The sequence below is a fragment of the Ceratotherium simum genome, chromosome 25 (assembly GCF_057802395.1).
Source record: "Ceratotherium simum simum isolate JZ-2026a chromosome 25, ASM5780239v1, whole genome shotgun sequence".
Taxonomy (NCBI): domain Eukaryota; kingdom Metazoa; phylum Chordata; class Mammalia; order Perissodactyla; family Rhinocerotidae; genus Ceratotherium; species Ceratotherium simum.
In genome coordinates, this window is record NC_141924.1 from 20071155 (window position 1) to 20090073 (window position 18919).

General features: G+C 43.9%; 1 protein-coding gene across 1 annotated transcript in view; it reads right to left on the reverse strand.

Moving 5' to 3' along the window:
• The window catches only part of STAB2 (stabilin 2), a 153692-nt gene that overhangs the window by 62075 nt on the left and 72698 nt on the right, over positions 1-18919 (reverse strand). Inside the window, exons 27-36 of the mRNA XM_004418038.3 lie at positions 18197-18289; positions 15613-15660; positions 14001-14137; positions 13454-13568; positions 11036-11113; positions 8116-8214; positions 7920-8027; positions 4707-4838; positions 1497-1625; positions 154-210 (exon numbers count right to left, since the gene is read on the reverse strand). Of these exons, the coding sequence (XP_004418095.2) occupies positions 154-210; positions 1497-1625; positions 4707-4838; positions 7920-8027; positions 8116-8214; positions 11036-11113; positions 13454-13568; positions 14001-14137; positions 15613-15660; positions 18197-18289 (996 nt within the window). The remainder of the gene's footprint in view (positions 1-153; positions 211-1496; positions 1626-4706; positions 4839-7919; positions 8028-8115; positions 8215-11035; positions 11114-13453; positions 13569-14000; positions 14138-15612; positions 15661-18196; positions 18290-18919) is intronic.

Genomic DNA, 18919 nt, shown 5'->3' on the forward strand with positions numbered 1-18919 from the left:
TAGAAAGATGCATACAACATAAAAGATAAAATTAAATTAAAAATAAGCGAAGGGATGAGGGCAGTGAAAAAAAGATATGCTTGAGATTCGTTTAGTTATTTGGACCTCCCTGGGATCTGGAAACTGTTTTATCAAAACAGACAAAATACTTACAAGCGGTTTAGTTCCAAGTGGGCAGATGGGCTGCTGGGGACACTTCCCACACTTTCCCTGGGTAAAGCAGAGAGACAAAGAGAACATTTCCTGGTTATTACTTTTAGTGCAAAATGAGGCTGCAAATATTTTCCAGACCTCGGAGCTGAAGATTTTAGGATATAGAATTGAAAATCAGAAAGATATTAGAGAAGCTCATCTGGTCAACCTCCTCAATGTTCTTTGAGACAAGCACTTCTACTACTTCCGGTCTTGGATGTTGGAGCATCCAAGCTTTCCTCCATAATTGTCTTCTGATGCTAATAATCCTTTAATATGTGGAGGTGTTATCTCATTTAAATCCTAATTCCTTTAACAATGACCCTCATTTATTGAAAATCCATTATTTAGTGAATTGGGCCAGATTCAGAGACTAAGGGGCTGTGTCACATACAGTGCCCAGCCATGGGAGCACATGGTCCAGCTGAGGGGTCAGGGTGGAGATCATATATGCTACCACAAAACAAAGAGCACAAGTTAAGAATGACAGACACTCTTAAGTGTGACCTGTTCCTAAAACAGGAGGAGGCCAATGCATCTAGTTCTTAATTTAGTGCCTACCAGAGAGTGGAGTGTGGTTGTTCAGAGTTCTGGCTCTGGGGTCAGACTGCCTGGATTTGAACTCCTTCTCTGCCACTTGCTAGCTCTGTGAACCTAGGTGCATTACTTAACCTCTCCGTGGCTCATTTCCCCATCTGTAAAATGGGGATAGCAATAGTTCCTACTTTGTAGGGTGTTGTGAGGATTACACGGGTTAATACTATAAAATGTTTAGAGCAGTGCCTGGCACATAATAAGAGCTCAATAAATGTCAGCAGTTATTACTATTACTGAAAGATCCTCCACCATCCCATGGACTGGAGTGAAAAGTCTTCATTACTGCATCCTATATTACACTGAAATAACCCATTTCCATATTTTCTCTCCTAGTAGACCAAGCTTGGCCAACACATGCCATAGGTGCACCATAGCCCCCTCCCCATGCCTGTGCTAGGCATGGCATGTTTTCCCTTTGAGGAAGACCATGGCTTCAGAATTCTGCTCAATACAACCTTCCAGGCAACCTTTCCCAGGCACTCAAGGTACAAGTTATTGCACTAGATTGTGAGTCCAACGAGGGCAGAGGTCATGTCTCATTTGTCTTTGTAGAGCTACAGCTGGGTATGGTCCTTTGCACATCAGAGATGCTCAGTGGTTTTTGAACTGAGTTGAAATACTCTAATAGATGAGTATTGTGCTTAAAAAATTACGAAAAAATAAGCCAACATTCTTTAGTTGCATTACTGGCTTTGGATATAACTTACTCGTAAAATAGTAGTGTCGTTATTATCACATCTATTCTTCTGGATTTCCAGAACTTTCCCCAAGCCATGGATCACTCCCTTGTCAGTGGCTACATTGGTGTAGTTTATTGGAGCCTCATTTACATAGAGCTGTGAACAAGAAGGTTAAATGGAAATTTTTATTGCAGTGATTTTAAGAGAAATGTGGAAGATGGGGATTGGAGGATATCAATATGACAACAGCCTAGGAGATATTCCAATATTCACCTGGAAGGCAGCACATTGTGGTGGAAAGACCTCTGGCCTAGGAGACAGGAGTCTGAGTAACAGTCCTGAATCTGGCACCATCCAGCTGTGTGACATTGGGCCAGTTGCTTTTCCCCTCTGAATCTCAATGTCCTCTTTTGTAAAAGAAAGAGGTTGTTCTAGATAATCTCTAAGGTTTCTTTCCATCCCTCAAATTAATTGGTTTATGATTATTTGAAAAATTGTAAATCATGATCATTATGTTAGTGCTTATTGGCCAAATGGCTCCATGGACGAGCTCAGCTGTGCCGTAGATTAGTGATCCTGAAGGTGTTGCTTTCCAAAACCAAGACGTGGAGAATGAAACTCATTAGACTTTTAGCACGTCTCTCCTTCATGGTTAAGTTTCAAGCAACCCTCAGAAAGGCTAAGTGACAGTTATGTAAGAATAAAAATAACTAGCTTGTTTTGGAGTGTTTTAGAGTTTGTAAAAAGTGTTCCACCAGATAACACCATTTCCTAGTGTGCGGAGACTGCTCAGAGGTCTGTGTTACCCTAGTTTCCCTTGAGACTTCTTTGGAGTTCGTGGTATGTTTGTATCCATCTTGACCTAGTGTGTCTGTAAGCATCTAAGACATGGGGGATAAGTCAGTATTTAAATGCTGCCAACACAAATTCAGTTTTGAGTTGTAATTTGATTTGTTTTGATTTTTTTAAGGAAAGGATACCTTGATGGTTTATTAATGCAAAATAAGTGACGTCATTAATTCATTCATTAATATAACTAATATAACGGGAAACAAATGGCTCCCTGAAAAATTGGGGTGGTGTGTGTGTATGACTGTGTATGTGTGTGTGTGGGCGGGGGAATGGTGTGTAGCAGGACTCAGGTTGGGAGGAGGGGGAAATTCTTTATTATATTAAGCAGATGTCAAGTTCATATCCAATCAGGGTTTAAAAATGTTTAATAACATCCCCCAAACTCCCCACTGCAGCAATATTACAATGACTCTACTAAGTGCTGTAATTTGAAGTTGCACTGAATGTGAAAGTTCCTTATGATTTAGTTGGAGTCAAGTGAATTTCCACTGGATGTTGGGATAAATCATGGCTCTGCTCTACAGAGGTGTTCCAGGGTCTGTGTAGATTTGGAAAACTAGTAGGGTACCTTCCTGGTGGTGTCAAATGGTGATTGCAACACAAATTTCCAGAATTCCAAGATGCTGAGCTATCTTAAAATATCAAAATGGCAGAACTTCTGATGCGATAATACTGTTGATTTGGAATTATAAAAGTGAATCATTTTCATTGTGAGATGTATCCAGAGACTTATGGGCTGCATTAAAATTTTGGTTGGAACACAAGTCTACTCACATAGAGAGCATCTTTCTACATCTCCATTGTCCTAAGAGAAAGTACATGAGTTATCGATATAAGCAAAATCTTGATTGTAAGATAGAACTATTTGTTTATTGTAAGATAAAGCCTCTGTTATAAGATTGCTCTAGATTGAAGAATTTCCAAACAAATGGAAAATGAAAATGACAGAAATTAAACTGATTCAACTAACTGCACTGGCATATTCATCTCTACATGATGAAGTAAAAGATGACAGAGATAAAAACAAAAACAAAAAAGGTAAGCTCTTTATCAATAAAAAATTGCTTTACCTGGAAAAATAAGAAAATGTATTTAAAAGGATCCCCTCAAAATTCTTACACAATAGGTGAGATTATTTGTAGGAGTCAGAGGAAAATGTTTGGAATTAGATTATTGCCTAAGTAACCAAGAATCAGAAAGATTTTTTTTTTCTACCCAAGCAGGTTAAAGAAAATGTACACAAAAATCCACTTCAATTCCGATTCAATGATGATGCCACTGAGAAAATTGTTTTCAAGATTGTACTTTTTAAAAAGGACCAAATATTATTATTGATTAAAAATTTCGGGCCGGCCCCGTGGCTTAGCAGTTAAGTGCATGCGCTCAGCTACTGGTGGCCCGGGATTCAGATCCCGGGCGCCCGCCGATGCACCGCTTCCCCGGCCATGCTGAGACCATGTCCCACATAGAGCAACTAGAAGGATGTGCAACTATGACATACAACTATCTACCGGGGCTTTAGGGGAACAAAAAAAAGGAGGAGGATTGGCAATAGGTGTTAGCTCAGAGCCGGTCTTCCTCAGCAAAAAAAAAGAGGAGGATTAGCATGGATGTTAGCTCAGGGCTGATCTTCCTCACACACACACACAAAAATTTATGTGATTAAACTTCCTTTATTTTAACATAGTGCATCGTTTATCTTAGTAGTTTGTTTTTATTATTTTTTATGAGAATCTATATTAGAGTTATATTGTGAGTTTCTTGCTGAATTTTCATAGATCGATCTTCTTACTTGATGTTTGAAATAGATGAATACAATTTTATATTTTAAATATATAGTTTCATTAATTCTTTTTTATGAATTCTAAATACTTTTAAATATTTAGGGGTTGCATGAGATAAATACCGGAATACCAGTGTGGGGGTCATTTGGTCCTAAGACCACAGTCTCTACAATCTAGCAATGATGATAATGTTAATTCATTTGGCTGCTGGATCCTACATACGTCATTAGGCTCCTTATAGCCTGGAGCCAGTGCCACTTCCTGGGAGTTAGGTTTTGCTGTCAGGTTCCCTTTCACCTTGGAGACTGCTTTGGACTGTCTGTTGGGTTTGTTAGGAATCTGTATTGAAGGGCACCTGTGACTACTGGGATTCAAATACCATGATTAGCAAAGCCACCCTGGTTATCCGAAGGCTGGTGACAGGGAAGGTGAGTGGGAGCTCGGCAGTCTGGCTCAGTCATTACTTTCTGGTGCAACACAGACACTTGTCTTTTGTTGACAAGGCTTAGGAAGCACGGGGGAGATTATTCCAATTCGGAAGTGATGATGGATGATAGGAGCTAAGACCCTCATTCCTGGGTTTTAAGTAAAAGGACTGCACCTGGTCATCGTGCAGGAAGAAGCTGACAAGGTAGGAGAAGCCCAGCATGGTCTCCCGGTGCATGCCATTGTGTAGGTCATTCTTCAGCAGTTTCTCCTCCAAGACCACGTGATACTTGAGTATGTCCTCCTCCTGGACAACACACAGAACTGAAAGTCAACCCATGGGTCAGCCAGTCCTCAGTCACTTACTGGCCTGCTCCAATGAGCCAGGAACTGTGGGGATTACAAGAGCAACAGTCTGTTGAACTGAAAGTTTTGACCAGGCGTCAGGGCACAGTAGATATTAAATACTAAATTCAAGACACATCACCTTGGAGAACTTGCAAATTTTCCACGTACGATGGTCAAGAACTCGTTACAAGACCCTAAAACCCAGACTGAGGGCGTGAAAGGTTAGGGGAGGATTTTGAAGATGGTTTCTTTGGAGAGAACTGCTGTGAAGAGAGAGTCCCCACACCCCAGCTGCCTTTCACTTCAGGGTCATGAGAGGAGGTCTGACGGGATGTTTCAAGGAGCTTGATCTGTGTCCCCGGCAGATAGGGTGGCCTGTGGGACTGGGGAAATCTCATGCCAGGGACAGCTGGCATGCTGATCCACAGTAGAGTGGGGAGGACAGGCCTGCACTCCCAGTGTGGGCTTGGGACAAGAGTGTACGTGTGTCCTGTGGACCAGATGTGAGGCCATGCCTGAGAGAGCTGGCGCCTGAGGTCTTATCCTGGGTGGTTGCCTAGAAGGGCAGACAGGCCTCTCCATGGGAAAACTGGAGGTGGGCTCTAGACGCTTGGGGTCTGAGGAGGAAATGACTGCAGGAATAGAGTGCATACACACAGAAGGAGGGAACTGCTGTCAGAGACCACCAGTGACCGGTGGGGTCTCTAAAGAACCTATCAAAGTGTCAGAGAGAGAGAGAGAGAGAGAGAGCAAGCTTTGAAACACTTGCCAGGCCCCAAGAGAGAAGTGTCATCCCAGGACAGTACCAGTTAGACAAGAACCTTTCTACCCTCTTCCTGACCACCAACACTCCCACCCCTCAACTTCAAACCTGGTGAGATGGAAGCTGAATTTAGTGGGATCAGGAAAGGCGATAGAAACATCATATGAGGAAAGAGAGAAGAGGGTTAATTAAGTTATTGTCTTTCAGCTCCAAACCCCCCCTCTACACTCTGCTTTCTGACGCTGGGGCTGGGATAGTAGTCTGCATTTCTGCCAGGGCTCCTGTTAGGCTCTGCCAGTGGAAAGTGCTAGAGGGAGACTGTGAGGCCCAATAGAGCAGAAGAGGGAGAAGGGGTCTCCTCTTCCGGTTTGCTCCCTGTTCCTCTGGGCATCACTCCAGCCGCGCTCCTTCATCCCGACAGTGGCAGCTGAATCCAGACGGCGGTTGCCTGTCGCTCGCAGACCAGCTGTATCACACCCTCCCCACCCCCAGACATCAGCACCAGCTGGGTGATGCCCTCTCTTAGAGGTCTGGGGTCTTGGACTCCCAGGGACCCTCCTTCAAGATCAGAGGCACCAGCTGACCTTGGAGTCAGCACCCCCTCCTCAGAGATCTGAGGTAGAGCTCCACGGAGCTCCTCCTCTTCATTTCTAAGTTTTAGTAATTCTTGCCTCTTCTCTCTGTTCTCCCAGCCTTTGGGGTCACAGATGCTCCCTGCCGTTGCTACCTCTGTGCTTCCTGCAGTTGTTATTTCTCTTTTTTACCTTTCAACTATATTTATACAGCTTTATATCCAATAAGTAATTCATAATATTCTCTCATGTGGTTTCTGTCTCTTGATGGATCCTGGCTGATTCAAGGACCAAGCCCCCTCCTCCATTTCCTGCCTGGACAAAGCCCCAGCATGAAACAGTGAGGGGAGAAGATTTAATTGTAAATTCAGTTCAATAAATGGATTAGTACAAGGGGCTGGATTTTTTTTTTAAACTTAATTGAGAACTGTGTCTGCGACTTAAAGTTGATTATAGGACTTTTTTGGGAAGCAGAAAGGCTATGGGATTGACTGAAATTTACTGCTCATTCAACATGCCAGTTACAAAAATCTGAGATACCATCCCTGCCTTCATGGAGTTTATAGTCTGGTTGGAGAGCTAAGATCCACCCACTGATGAAAAGACAATTCATCAGACCAGGGGTATTTGAGTGCTGAAGGGGTTTAAAAATGGTCTGAATTCAGGGATTGTCTGCAGCTTGGGTGGCCCAGAGTCAGCTTCCTTGAGGAGGTGAGACTGGACTTGAAGAATGGGTATGGAGGATTCAGGAGGTAGTGAGGGATGGAGGGCAGCCTTCCTGATTGAGGGTGCAGGGTGTGTGTGTGTGTGTCTGTATGTGTGTGTGTAGATATTGAGCAAAGGCACCAAACATGTCTTTGACTTCTTTAGGGTCTATGAAACCATCACTCTGCTTAGACCATGTGGTTTCTGCAGAGAACTGGTGGGAGACAGCAGTGGGCCCAAGGATGGCTTAGAGGGACTTCAAGTGTCAGTCCTCATCTCAGTAGCATCTCCGTCTCAGTCACCATATGTAAAGATATAAGTGAAAATAGTGTGCTTGTTGTGCAAACACAGCTTCAAATGTGTTCTCTCATTGTAGGGCTGGGGACTGGGGGTGGGACAACCCTGGGCTCCTTCTAAATGAAAATTCTGGAGCCACCACTGAATATAAGATAAATTGCAGCCAGTTTATGGGGGACTTAAATACCTGGGGAGGTGGTTTGGACTCAGTCCTGTGAGAAATGGGGATCTACCCAAGAGTTTGAGCCAGAGACTGGCATGATTGGAGCTTTTTATTATTTCACAAAATCCTTTGATAAATTGTGACTATTTAGCCCCAGATGTTAGGAATCAAGGAAGATAGAGAGGGGAGAATAAGAGGAAGACAGAGCCGATCCACTCCCTCTGGGTTCCTGCTGCTGACTTCTCCCTGTATGGGACAGGGCAAAGCGAGGGAGAGGAGGCGGGCAACCATGAGGATCCTCCCAGGTTCCTGGGACGCCTGCATCCTTGTGTATATGGGCTCAAGTGTGTGTTTCCAGGGATACGAACTAAATATATGAGCAGCTCTGGCACAGGAGAGGTTCGTGTATGAGAGAGTCTGCATGATATTGGTAAGGAGGTTTTAATGCAAGAGTGAAATGGTACGTGATGGATGGATTGAAAAATGTTGTGTGTGAATTTCCAGAAAACAATTTCTGCGGTTATTTTTGCTGATACCTACTAGAGTTGTGACCTTTTTCTCCCGGACGTAATGCTCAATGGCGTCGTTGTTGGGAGCGAACACTGTGTAAGCATCAGCAGCCTCGATCGCACTTGCCAGATTATATTGCTGAGATGGAAAGAGACAAGAATGCGTGAGGGATTTCTGTTCCTAGGTAACCTGAGCAAGTGGGCCGTGCAGAGAGCGTGGTACTTGCAATGATGTAGCCCCGGAAGATGGAATAGTCAGGCATCTGATCCAGCCGGGTGAGCAGGCTTGGTAAGGAGCCACTTAGACCTCTCCGAGGAACCAGAACCTGGGAAAGGAAGCCCCCAAATTCTGTTAGCATGTGTCGGAAGGACTTGCTGCGCTCTAGTATGTAGGTTCATGTCACATAACAACGTGCAATTATGAGGGCCACTGCTAGTGCAGAGAGTGCCTCTGCAAATTTAAAAAAGGCATCCTTACCTCTGATAATTTGCAATACCAACAGAGTGCATAGCTTGAGGAGAGAGGTGGTTTGAATTTCAGACCCGCTCCACCCTTATTAGGTCAGGCCCCCTTATGGAACCTGCGCACCTGTTCGTGACCGCCCTGACAAAGGCGACCACCATGTCCAATGGACAGGTATAGAAGGACCTCCTTTGGGAGCCAGTGCGACCCAGAGGCTGAGCGGAGAACTTGAATCGGTTGACGTGTGTCCGTGAATCTTAGTGTTCACATAACTTCTTTTTTTTTTTTTAATTTTATTTTTCCCCCCAAAGCCCCAGCGGACAGTTGCATGTCGTAGCTGCACATCCCTCCAGTTGCTGCATGCGGGACTCGGCCTCAGGATGAACGGAGAAGTGGTGCCTCGATGCGCACCCGGGATCCGAACCCGGGCCACCAGCATCGCAGCGCGCGCACTCAACCACCAAGCCACAGGGCCGGCCCTCACATAACTTCTTCCTCAATCCGCTGACTTAACCATGAGGATCCTCAGTTGTCTCATTTGGGAAGTGGGGGCAATAGCACCTACTTTCTTAGGGTTGTTGTAAAAATCAAATGAGATAATGTGACGCATGACACTTGGCACAATGCCTGGCACCTAGTGGGCTGTCAATTATTCCAATTATTACTGTACAGAAGGCAAGGTGCTAGGCTGATGAGGGACACAGAAAAGATGCAACTCCACCCCTTCAGGACATGCCATCATACAGGGGTTCAGGGCCTATTCCCTAAGGAGGAACTATCAGTATATGAGGGCACAGTTATGCCAAATGAATTCTAGACCAAGAAATCCCATGGGATTTCAGAGAGGGGAGAAGGGAACAAAGTCAACATTTATTGAGGTCCCACAAGGCAGCAGATATTGAGAAAGAGGGTGTTGTTTAAGCCTCACAGGGGAAGAAAAACGAGGCTCAGAGAAGTTATGTAACTTGCCCAAGGTCACACAGCTAGCTAAGTCCCTGAACTCAGATTCTGTATGACTCTAGAACTTACCCTGTTGACACTATGTCAACTTTAGTAATACTGGCTGCAGGGATCAGGGAATGCCTCACAGAGGAAGTGGGACTTGAACCAGCCCCATGATAATAACACTCAGTAAAAGAGATGGGTTGAGGTGCCATTCCACTAATGAGGTTGTGTTCATCAAAAATGTAAATAAGGGGCCAGCCCAGTGGTGCAGCAGTTAAGTTGACACGTTCTACTTCGGAGGCTTGGGATTCCCTGGTTCAGATCCTGGGCACAGACCTACTTACTGCTCATCAAGCCATGCTGAGGCAGTGTCCCACATAGAAGAACTAGAAGGACCTACAACTAGGATATACAACTATGTACTGGGGGCTTTAGGGAGAAAAAATAAGAAAAGAGGAAGATTGGCAACAGATTAGCTCAGGGCCAATCTTCCTCAAAAAAAAAAAAATAAATAGGAAGGAGAGGTAATTTTATGTTTTTTTGAAAAAGGTTTTTTAGGACTTTGGAGATCCAGGATTTTAATTTTTTTTTTTTAATTTTTATTTATTTATTTTTTTCCCCCAAAGCCCCAGTAGATAGTTGTATGTCATAGCTGCACATCCTTCTAGTTGCTGTATGTGGGACACGGCCTCAGCATAGCCGGAGAAGCGGTGTGTCGGTGCGCGCCCGGGATCCGAACCCGGGGCGCCAGCAGTGGAGCGCGCGCACTTAACCGCTAAGCCACGGGGCCGGCCTGGAGATCCAGGATTGAAGAAGAAAAATACTCTTGATAAGTAACGTTACTTTGCATTATATGAAGGTGTAAACCCAGCAGAGTTCCCTAGAAGTGATGAATCAGTTGCTCAAAAAATGTTGTGTTTCTTAATACCTCTTGATAATACAAGAGAATTGCAAGATCTTTGCAGGATAATGTACCCAGGAGTCTTATGAATAGCCTCTCTTTTCTGAATGGAAATAGTTGACCTTTTCTGTGACTTAAAATAAAAAAATGAGTCTGTAAGTACCAGGTGAGAATAATTTTAGTTAAAATGCAATTAGTTAATTGCTTTTTCTAATCTTCCACCTGTTAAAAATTTCCAATATACCCTAAATTCTAATTTTAAATGAAGATCCTACTATAGTAACTGAAAATTATAGGATAGCTTTAAACTCCATTTCCCTTTATACTTTATTTTCTATTTCATACCTTGAATACTGTTCAATTGTGTCTTAGAAGAAAAGGAAATTTTCACAACACTTTTTCTACCCTTTTCCAGTTTTTTCTAGGGCCTTCTCCACCTCATCTTTTTAGGGTGCAATAATGCAGAGAGGGGAGTGAAAAAGTGACACAAAAGCACTTGCCTCTCCTCCAGTTCCTGATTACATCCCATCGGGACGTATGGACTTCCCAATATTAAGGTTCTCATGTGCCTGGTAAGATGTTCCCATAAATAAGAAACATATGCGGCCACACTTTATATAGGGCCTGTTGCAGAATATAGGCTGAGTAAATGGTAACTGAGTCCAATTGAATTAATAGAGCCTGTAAATGGTTTTAAAATAACAGTATGAAGTGCAATACAGGTTACTTTTATATTAAGGCTAAGTATTTTTTTTTTTCCCAAAAAAGATGCTGTACACGAAGATAAATAACAAAGGGAGAAGAGATGCTACATGTGTGGGAGGATGGAATTCGGTACCTTGTTGATGATGTGTATCACTCCATTTGTGGCTGCGTTGTCACCATCAACAATGGATGCTCCTTCAATTGTGATATTCTGTAAATACAAACCGGGTGGGAAGGTGAGTCAACATACAGTACACCAAGGGATTGAAATTATTTCTAGATTTTCCGCTTTTTGAGCAATGAACTTCTCACTTTTGGACCATGATCCACAGTTAGAAATGTCTTTAAATTGTGACCCATTAGACATCACACACACACATACACAAAATCAAAATGAAATAGTACTTTCCTCTACAATGTGGGAGGCAGCTGATCATGAATTCTATTCCACTCTATTCTATTTCATTAAAAAAGTATGGGTTGAGGCTCACTAAAGTGACCCTGCTGTTTGAAAAACACGTAGACAGTTCCCTCCCTCCTCCAAAATTCATATGATGGAGTCCTAACCCCCAGTACCTCAGAATGTGACCATCTTTGGAGATACGGCCTTTACAGAGGTAATCAAATTAAAATGAGGCCATTAAGGTGGACCCTAATCCAATATGACTGGTATCCGTATAAGAAGAGGAAATTTGGACACAGACAGCTCTACAGGGAGAAAGCCTTGTGAACATGAGGATGGCCACCTACAAGAGAGCCTGGAACAGCTCCTTCCAGCCCTCAGAAGGAGCCAACACTGCCACCCCTTGATCTTGGACTTCTAGCATCCAGAACTGTGAGACAAAAATTTCTGTCTGAGCCACCCAGCTTGTGGCACATCATTATAGCAGCCCTAGCAAACTAATACAGACAATTAATCCAGCTAATTTTCAAGAATATTAATTACATGGGGGATGGAGCCAAGTAAAACCCTACCTACCCACCTACCTAGCCACCCACCAACCATGACACCACTGGGCTCCCCCCTCTCTGGTTTCTCTCCTCGTCTCCCCACCATTATCCTTTAATTAAATTCCTCCTGGGAACCTTAGGTGCAGAGGGGACTTGTCTCACCCTGAGCAGCTCCCACGTCAATCAGCAAAGGCCCTGAAGAAAACATCCCTCGCCACCTAGCACATCTCTTTTGCTTAAGGGGAGACATTTATATAGGAATGAACTCATTAAAAATGTGTCTTTGGGGGCTGGCCTGGTGGCGTAGTGGTTAAGTTCACACGCTCTGCTTTGGCGGGCCAGGGTTCGCAGGTTCAGATCCCTGGTGCAGACCTAAACACAGCTCATCAAGCCATGCTGTGGCATCCCATATACAAAATGGAGGAAGATGGGCATAGATGTTAGCTCAGGGACAATCTTCCTTGAGCAAAAGGAGGAAGATTGGCAATGGATGTTAGCTCATGGCCAATCTTCCTCACACACACAAAAAAGTGTCTTTGATGGTTAGCTCCTCCAAATCAGAGGTCTTGATAGATTTATCTTTGAATCTGTACAGCCTGGGAGAAGCCTTCCCAGGGTGGGTGTTCAATTAATGCTTGCTAAGAGAATCAATGATCTAAAACACTGATGGAAAATAACCCCATCATCTGATATATGTATGTAATGCGCTAGAATCACCATAATAATATATACAGAATCTGTGGGACCATATGTAACTATTTAATGTTTTCTAAAAGGAATTATCTGACGAAGCACATACATTTAGGTAGTAGTAGGCATAGATCCTTTTCATAGTGCTCACACTAATGAGTAGGAAGGTGGAAATGCTTTAGAGCTATAACTCTCAAACATTTTTGACTGTGGCCCATGGTCACTTAGGTAGGAGTTCTCACTTTCCAGTAGAATCTTCATTCTTGTCTTGTGCAACTCATAGAAAGAGTTTTAAAACACTGCCATGTGCAGCAGGGCAGCCAGTCATGGAAGACTGGAAGACTGACTCCAAGTCCTTGACACACTGTAGTAAGTGCCAGAAGGCGAGCTTCTACAGGGCTCGGCTCTTCCTTGGGCACTGCCCTAACTCCAGCACATAGTAGGTGCTCAACAAATCTTTGTTGACTGACCAGCCCTAACTTCATATAAAACTTTAGTAATCTATAATGACTTAATTAGTAGGTTACCAGTAGCCAGCTCTTAGTTAACCAGATATAAAAATCAAAGTTGTGAAATTGCACAGCCTTCACCCAGAGGATTGAAAGACTTGCATTTCTGGACCAATCTGGGGTCTGTCAGGAAGAACCTGTGGTCAGCTAGTGGGCAGAGGGCCACATTGTATAGGATCATTGCTACAGAAAACTGTGTGTGTGTGTGTGTGTGTGTGTGTGTGTTTATCAGTATATGTTGATAATTGTTAAGGCCAGATGATGCCTACATGGAGGTTGGAGATTCTATTCTTGGTCTACTTTTTGCTTATGTTTGGAAATTTCCATAACATAAAATTTTAAAAGTACAATATGAACATAGGTGACATGTTTCCATTAAACAAATTACCGTGCTCTCTTACCCCATCTGCCTTCTCCAGGTGAAGGAAGTTGCCCTGCAAGGATGTTGCCAGCATGTCAGAAGATGACAAAGCCTGCAGATCTGCCACTCCGTACGTGCCTAGTAGAGTATGGTACCTAAAACAACAGTCCATAAGGGCTATAATGAAATATCAGTGCATGAGGCAGTATCACTGAATAGTTAGGAGAGTAGGTTCTAGAGTCAGACCGCCAGATTTAAAATCTCCGCCTGTAATTATCAGCCATAGCACCTGGGGTTAGTTACTTAACCACCCTGTGCCTCAGTTTCCACATCTATAAAATGGGAATAATTATAATGCCTATCTCACAGGGTTGTTGCAAGGATTAACTGAGTTACGTGTAAAGCAATTAGCACAGAGTTGGCTGTCAGTAATGTTAACTATTACCAACCTGGGGGAAGGAGGTGAGGGGAGGCCTAGAGCCTGTTCAGTTCCACGGATCTGAGGGACCATGTGGCTTCCCTTCATTGAACTTCGTTCACACTGATGCCAGTAAGATATCATGAAGAATAAAATACACAATACCTACCTTACTAGGGCTGGAATATTGCTCTCGGACAACCAGAAGGCTTTCTCCTCTTGATCCATGTTCTCAATAGCTTGTTGGGAAGGCACGAGGACAGTGAGGTTGGAGGCGGCCGACAGCATGGGTTGTAGAGAAGCGTTCTGAATCACAGAAGGAGAAGAAAGTGGCCCGACTCATGTTAGGGTACAAACAGGGCTGACAATGCTTGGCAGAGATGACAATCTCCCATGTGATGTAATTTCAGGGGTACTGGGAAAGTCCTAGGGACCCTTTTCCCAAATCCATCCCACCCACTGGCTGATGCCTCATCTTCCCTTCTGAGACTCATTCCTTTTATTTAAACATGTAAGCCTTGTCAAAAGGCAAATTTTCATGATCAGGTCACATTTTGAGTCATTATCAGTCATTTACCCTTGAGTCTAAATGAAGAGTCAGAGAATAGTCTTGATAGGATCGTGTGTGTGTGTGCTTGTGTGTGCACATGTATGTGCTGAGAACCTTGAGAATCCTTGAATGCCTTTGGAATAAGGATGGTGGGAAGATTATAGGAACAGTTTCAGCATGGGAGAGAGACTGGAGGCCCGAAATCAAACTTTACCTACTTTCCACTCTTACTCAGAGCTAGTTCTGGGTAGAAGCAGTGTGCTTATGTTTAACAACTGGGTCTCCAGGAAAAAAAAAAGCAAAAGCTCGGTTTGTAGTGTTTGCTGATTTCTGTGGCGTAAATACACCCACCATGGCTGATCTCAAGCTACCAACATAACAGCATTGAAAGTGGAGCTGGGAAAGATGTGCTGTCATCAGCTAGGATGAGTGGGTCCAGTACAGCACTGGGCAAGCTTATGCATGTGGGGTTGGCCTATATGGAAATCAGCATGCGCAATAGGACTCTCGGTCCCCGCTGTTCCTTGTGGTGGGATCAGAGAAGCTGTCCTGGCATGGGTGCTGGGCAGCTACCTATCTTGGCACGTGTCTTTTTAAAGGGAATAAACCACTTGTGATGGCTGGCTGGGCCAGGCACCTTGGTCCACTCAGGCAAAGATGACAGAGATTCAGACAACTGAGTAGAGTGAGGATTGGATTCTTTGTTCTAGAACTTTCCAGGGGAGAGAGAAAAGCTCCTCTGGGCGTGTTGGACTGAGAGCTAAGCACACGTGAAGTATCCCAGATTGAATAAATCCCACATCTAACTTGGTGAATTACAAGGATGGATTGTAACATGGATTATGTCAACGTTTTCAAAACACCTCTGTGATGCATGAAGCTATACATAGATATTTGAGTTGGCTGAAAAGCTGACCACCCCAGCTTATCCTAGACCAGAGGTTCTTAGCCCCGGCTGCATATTAGAATGACCTGGGAAGATTTTAAAATACACTGACGCCCAGAGCAAACCTCTGACCAATCATATCAGTGTCTGGGGGTGGGAGCCCAGGCATGGCTATTTAAAAACTGTGTTCCACGTGATTCTGAAGCACAGGCAGAGTTGAGAACCACTGCACTAGACAATTGCCCTCCCTCCTTACCAGTTGCCTTTTCAGTTTTCTGTTATATACCTTCCAAATTTCTAAAATTATATACATTCCCGATCCTAAATTCTAACAAAGGTACTCACATTTAGCCACTGGTTAAATATAGCTGCCGCGGAGAGAAATGACAATTCCTTATTCACATTGTGCAAGGGAGGGAGGGAGAGACAAGAGAGAAGGGGAGAGAAGGAACAATGAGAAGCACAATCACAGCACATTTCTGGGTAGCCTGCACTTAGCTTCCCGGGCTGGGCTCATTTTCCTTGCCAGCCTCGCTGATGCTGACATGAATGGGTGCCCAGCTATTGAATTCCCATGTTACCAGAGCTGAATATTGCTTTCATGCTTAGTGGCTCCATTATCTTCTATATTCGAGGTAATCCCAGAAACTTCAAATGAAACCACAATCTAAAACTCTCCCAAATCAGAATTTAGCTTGTAAGAACATGGCCACCCAACCCTAAGGAGGGTCACTGAGCTCAGTAAATAGCCCTCTTTCAGAGACAGTGTTGAGTAGAGGCTTGGAAAACGGAGCCAGACCACCCGGGTTTTCATTCTGGTTCTGCCATTTCCTAGTTTCTTAGGCAGGTCACTTAATTTCTCTGGGCCTCAATTTTCTCATCTGTAAAATGGGGATAATAAAAGCTCCTACTCATAGGGCTGATGTGAGAATTGGAGGAGGAGTTAATGTTTTTAAAGTGCTTAGAATGGAGGCTGGCACGCAGCACATGCTCAGCGAGTTTCAGCCACACTGATTTTTAATTTATCCGCCATGGAATTTATTAACGAACATACGTATTGAACCATCATGACTGGCACCAGGTCGGAGTGAAGGGAGGATATAAGACATGAAAGGGAAACGATGGCTCCTGCTCTTATACAACTTATATCACCAGCAGTGCCAGTAGATCAGTGACGTTTGGAGGTGCGATTGAGTAAAGAAAGCGCTGGACTTTGAGTTAAGAAGGACTAGGGTCAATTCCTAGATCTGCCATTTACCAGCTATGTGATCTTGGGCAAGTCACTTAACTTCTCTGAGAACTCAAGTCCCTTATCTTAAAAACAAATATGATGATGCTTGCTCCTGGGATTATGAATATTATATGCGTTAATGTATGTGAAAACATTTTTTAAACTATTAAACACCATGAAAATGGCCATCACAATTATATGCAAATTTACATAAAGACAGTAAATCTCAGAGCTGTCTCAATTCCTTTTTGAAAGTACTTGAGGCTATTAAGTAAGTTAGTAAATACCTGGTAAGAGGTACATTAGTTAGTAAATGCATAAAGACAGGAGCTGAGATGGTCGTGTAATCCCCTAAGGGGCTGCTTTACAGGAGAAGAGGGCACTTTTCTGAAGGCAGAAAGCCCAGAGGCTGGGTCTGTGGGAGAGGGGACCAGAGGCAGCATGGAGCTGGGGAAGCTACAGCCAAGCTACAGCTAAGCTAAGCTATTTGGAAGAAAAGTGAGTTGAGCTTGTGTGAAGATGCCCGGAGTGCCAGGCCTAGGATCTGGACTTCGTCTTATTTTCCGTGGGAGGAGAGGGACACTGTGAAAGCAGGGTTTTAGAGTTTTAGGAAATGAGGCCCATGGACAGTGCAGAGAAAATGCTGGGTCTACCCTCCATGGTCTGGGTGTCAGGAGATAGCTCCTGGGCCCCACGAAGTAAGTAGAAGGAACAGTGTGAAGTGAGGGGTGGGAAGGACCCTGAACAGGCAGGGAGGCCAGGGGTCAGATGCTGCAGCCAGCCAGGGGAACAAGGACCTGGGAGAGGCTCTAGTTTGGGCAGGTGGCCGTGCTGGGGATTGTGACGCCAACAGTTTCTGTTGAGAGGAGGTGCAGGGACCAAGCTGCGATGAGTTGAACAAAAAGTAAGTGATGAGAAAATTCATTAATTTACTTTATTTCTCATTTCAACAAGCCTTCATACACAGCGGGAGGGAAGTAGGGAACAAGACAAAGACCTGCTCTCAAGAGCTTACAGTCCAGTGGTGGGGGGACAGACAAATGTACGGGCAATGACCATTCGGTGTGATGTGCACAACATGGATAGAATATTCTACACTGGTGGTTACGTGCATGGGCTCAGTGCTTAGACGGCTGAGGGACCTTAGGCAAGTTTACTTAGGCTCTCAGTTTCCTCATCTATAAAATGGGCATAATAATAGCATCAACCTCAGAGGGCTGTTGTGAGGTTGAGGTTTAAATGGGGGCACTGTTGCACGTTAAGGGTTTAGTAAGACACCTGGTACGCAGAAGGTGTTCACACACACACACACATGCCCCAGAGAGGGGTAAGCACGGGATGCTCCAGGCACCCATAGGAGGCACACAACCCAGACAGGAACCCCCAGAGGGCTCGGCAGGGGCCAATTATTTTCTCATTTGGGAAGTTTGGGAATGGAAAGAGGTAGAAAGGCAAGAAAGGGAAGACAAGACTGCTTGGTATACAGAAGGTACCAAATAAAAGTTAGCTCCCTTCTAGAAAATTTGTGACCCACAGAGCACATATGCCATCTGTGAGAAGCAAGCTGCTTCATATAAAATCTCCTAGAGCAAATGATTTGTAGGGCCCTTTAAAGACATCTTAGCTAAGAGCATTTTTTTTTTTTTTAAGAGTTTTGTCTTTATTTTTCGGTACTGGAGTTCATCTTAGATGACTTACCACAGCTGCATTTCCATAGCACAGAAGGCCATCTCCTTCATAGCCACCTCCACAAACACAGCTCCAGACGCCAGAAGTGAACTCACAAGTTGCCTGATAAAACGAAGAGGGAGGAAATGGTTTGCTTTCCTAACTAAAGAGTTAGGAGTTACGTCTGCGAGACCTCAGGCAGGATCTTAGGTGAGAACTGCAGATTTGGGGCTGAAAGAGGGTGGGAGTGACCTGCAGACCCTTCAGGGTTGCAAAGAAAGGCTTGTGTCTGCATGTTTGGTGCAGCTCTTATCTAATCACAATTAAATTCTTTCTCTTCATCCCTGCCAGATTTAGCAGGTAAAAATACAGGACACACAGTTACTTTGAATTTCAGAATAAGTTTTAGTATAAGTATGTCCCATGTAATATTTGGGGGCATTTTTTATAATTTAAATTAAATTTAAAAAGTTTACCACAATTTTACTTGTGGTAAAAAAGGATTCATCGTGTATCTGAAATTCAAATTTAACTGGTGTCATGTATTTTACCTGGCAACCCTATGTCAGTTCTTCCAAGCTTTGGAATTTACATGACATTGGCTATGTCAGGGCTTGGTTGGGCTTAAATTAAGCAGGAGAGTTGGGGCTTGTTCACTTTATGAAGTGCTCTCACGATTCTTGGGTAACAGATACTTTGGGGGCATCTCCCTCCATTTTGTCTTCTTTGAAAATCTGCCCCCTATACACACAC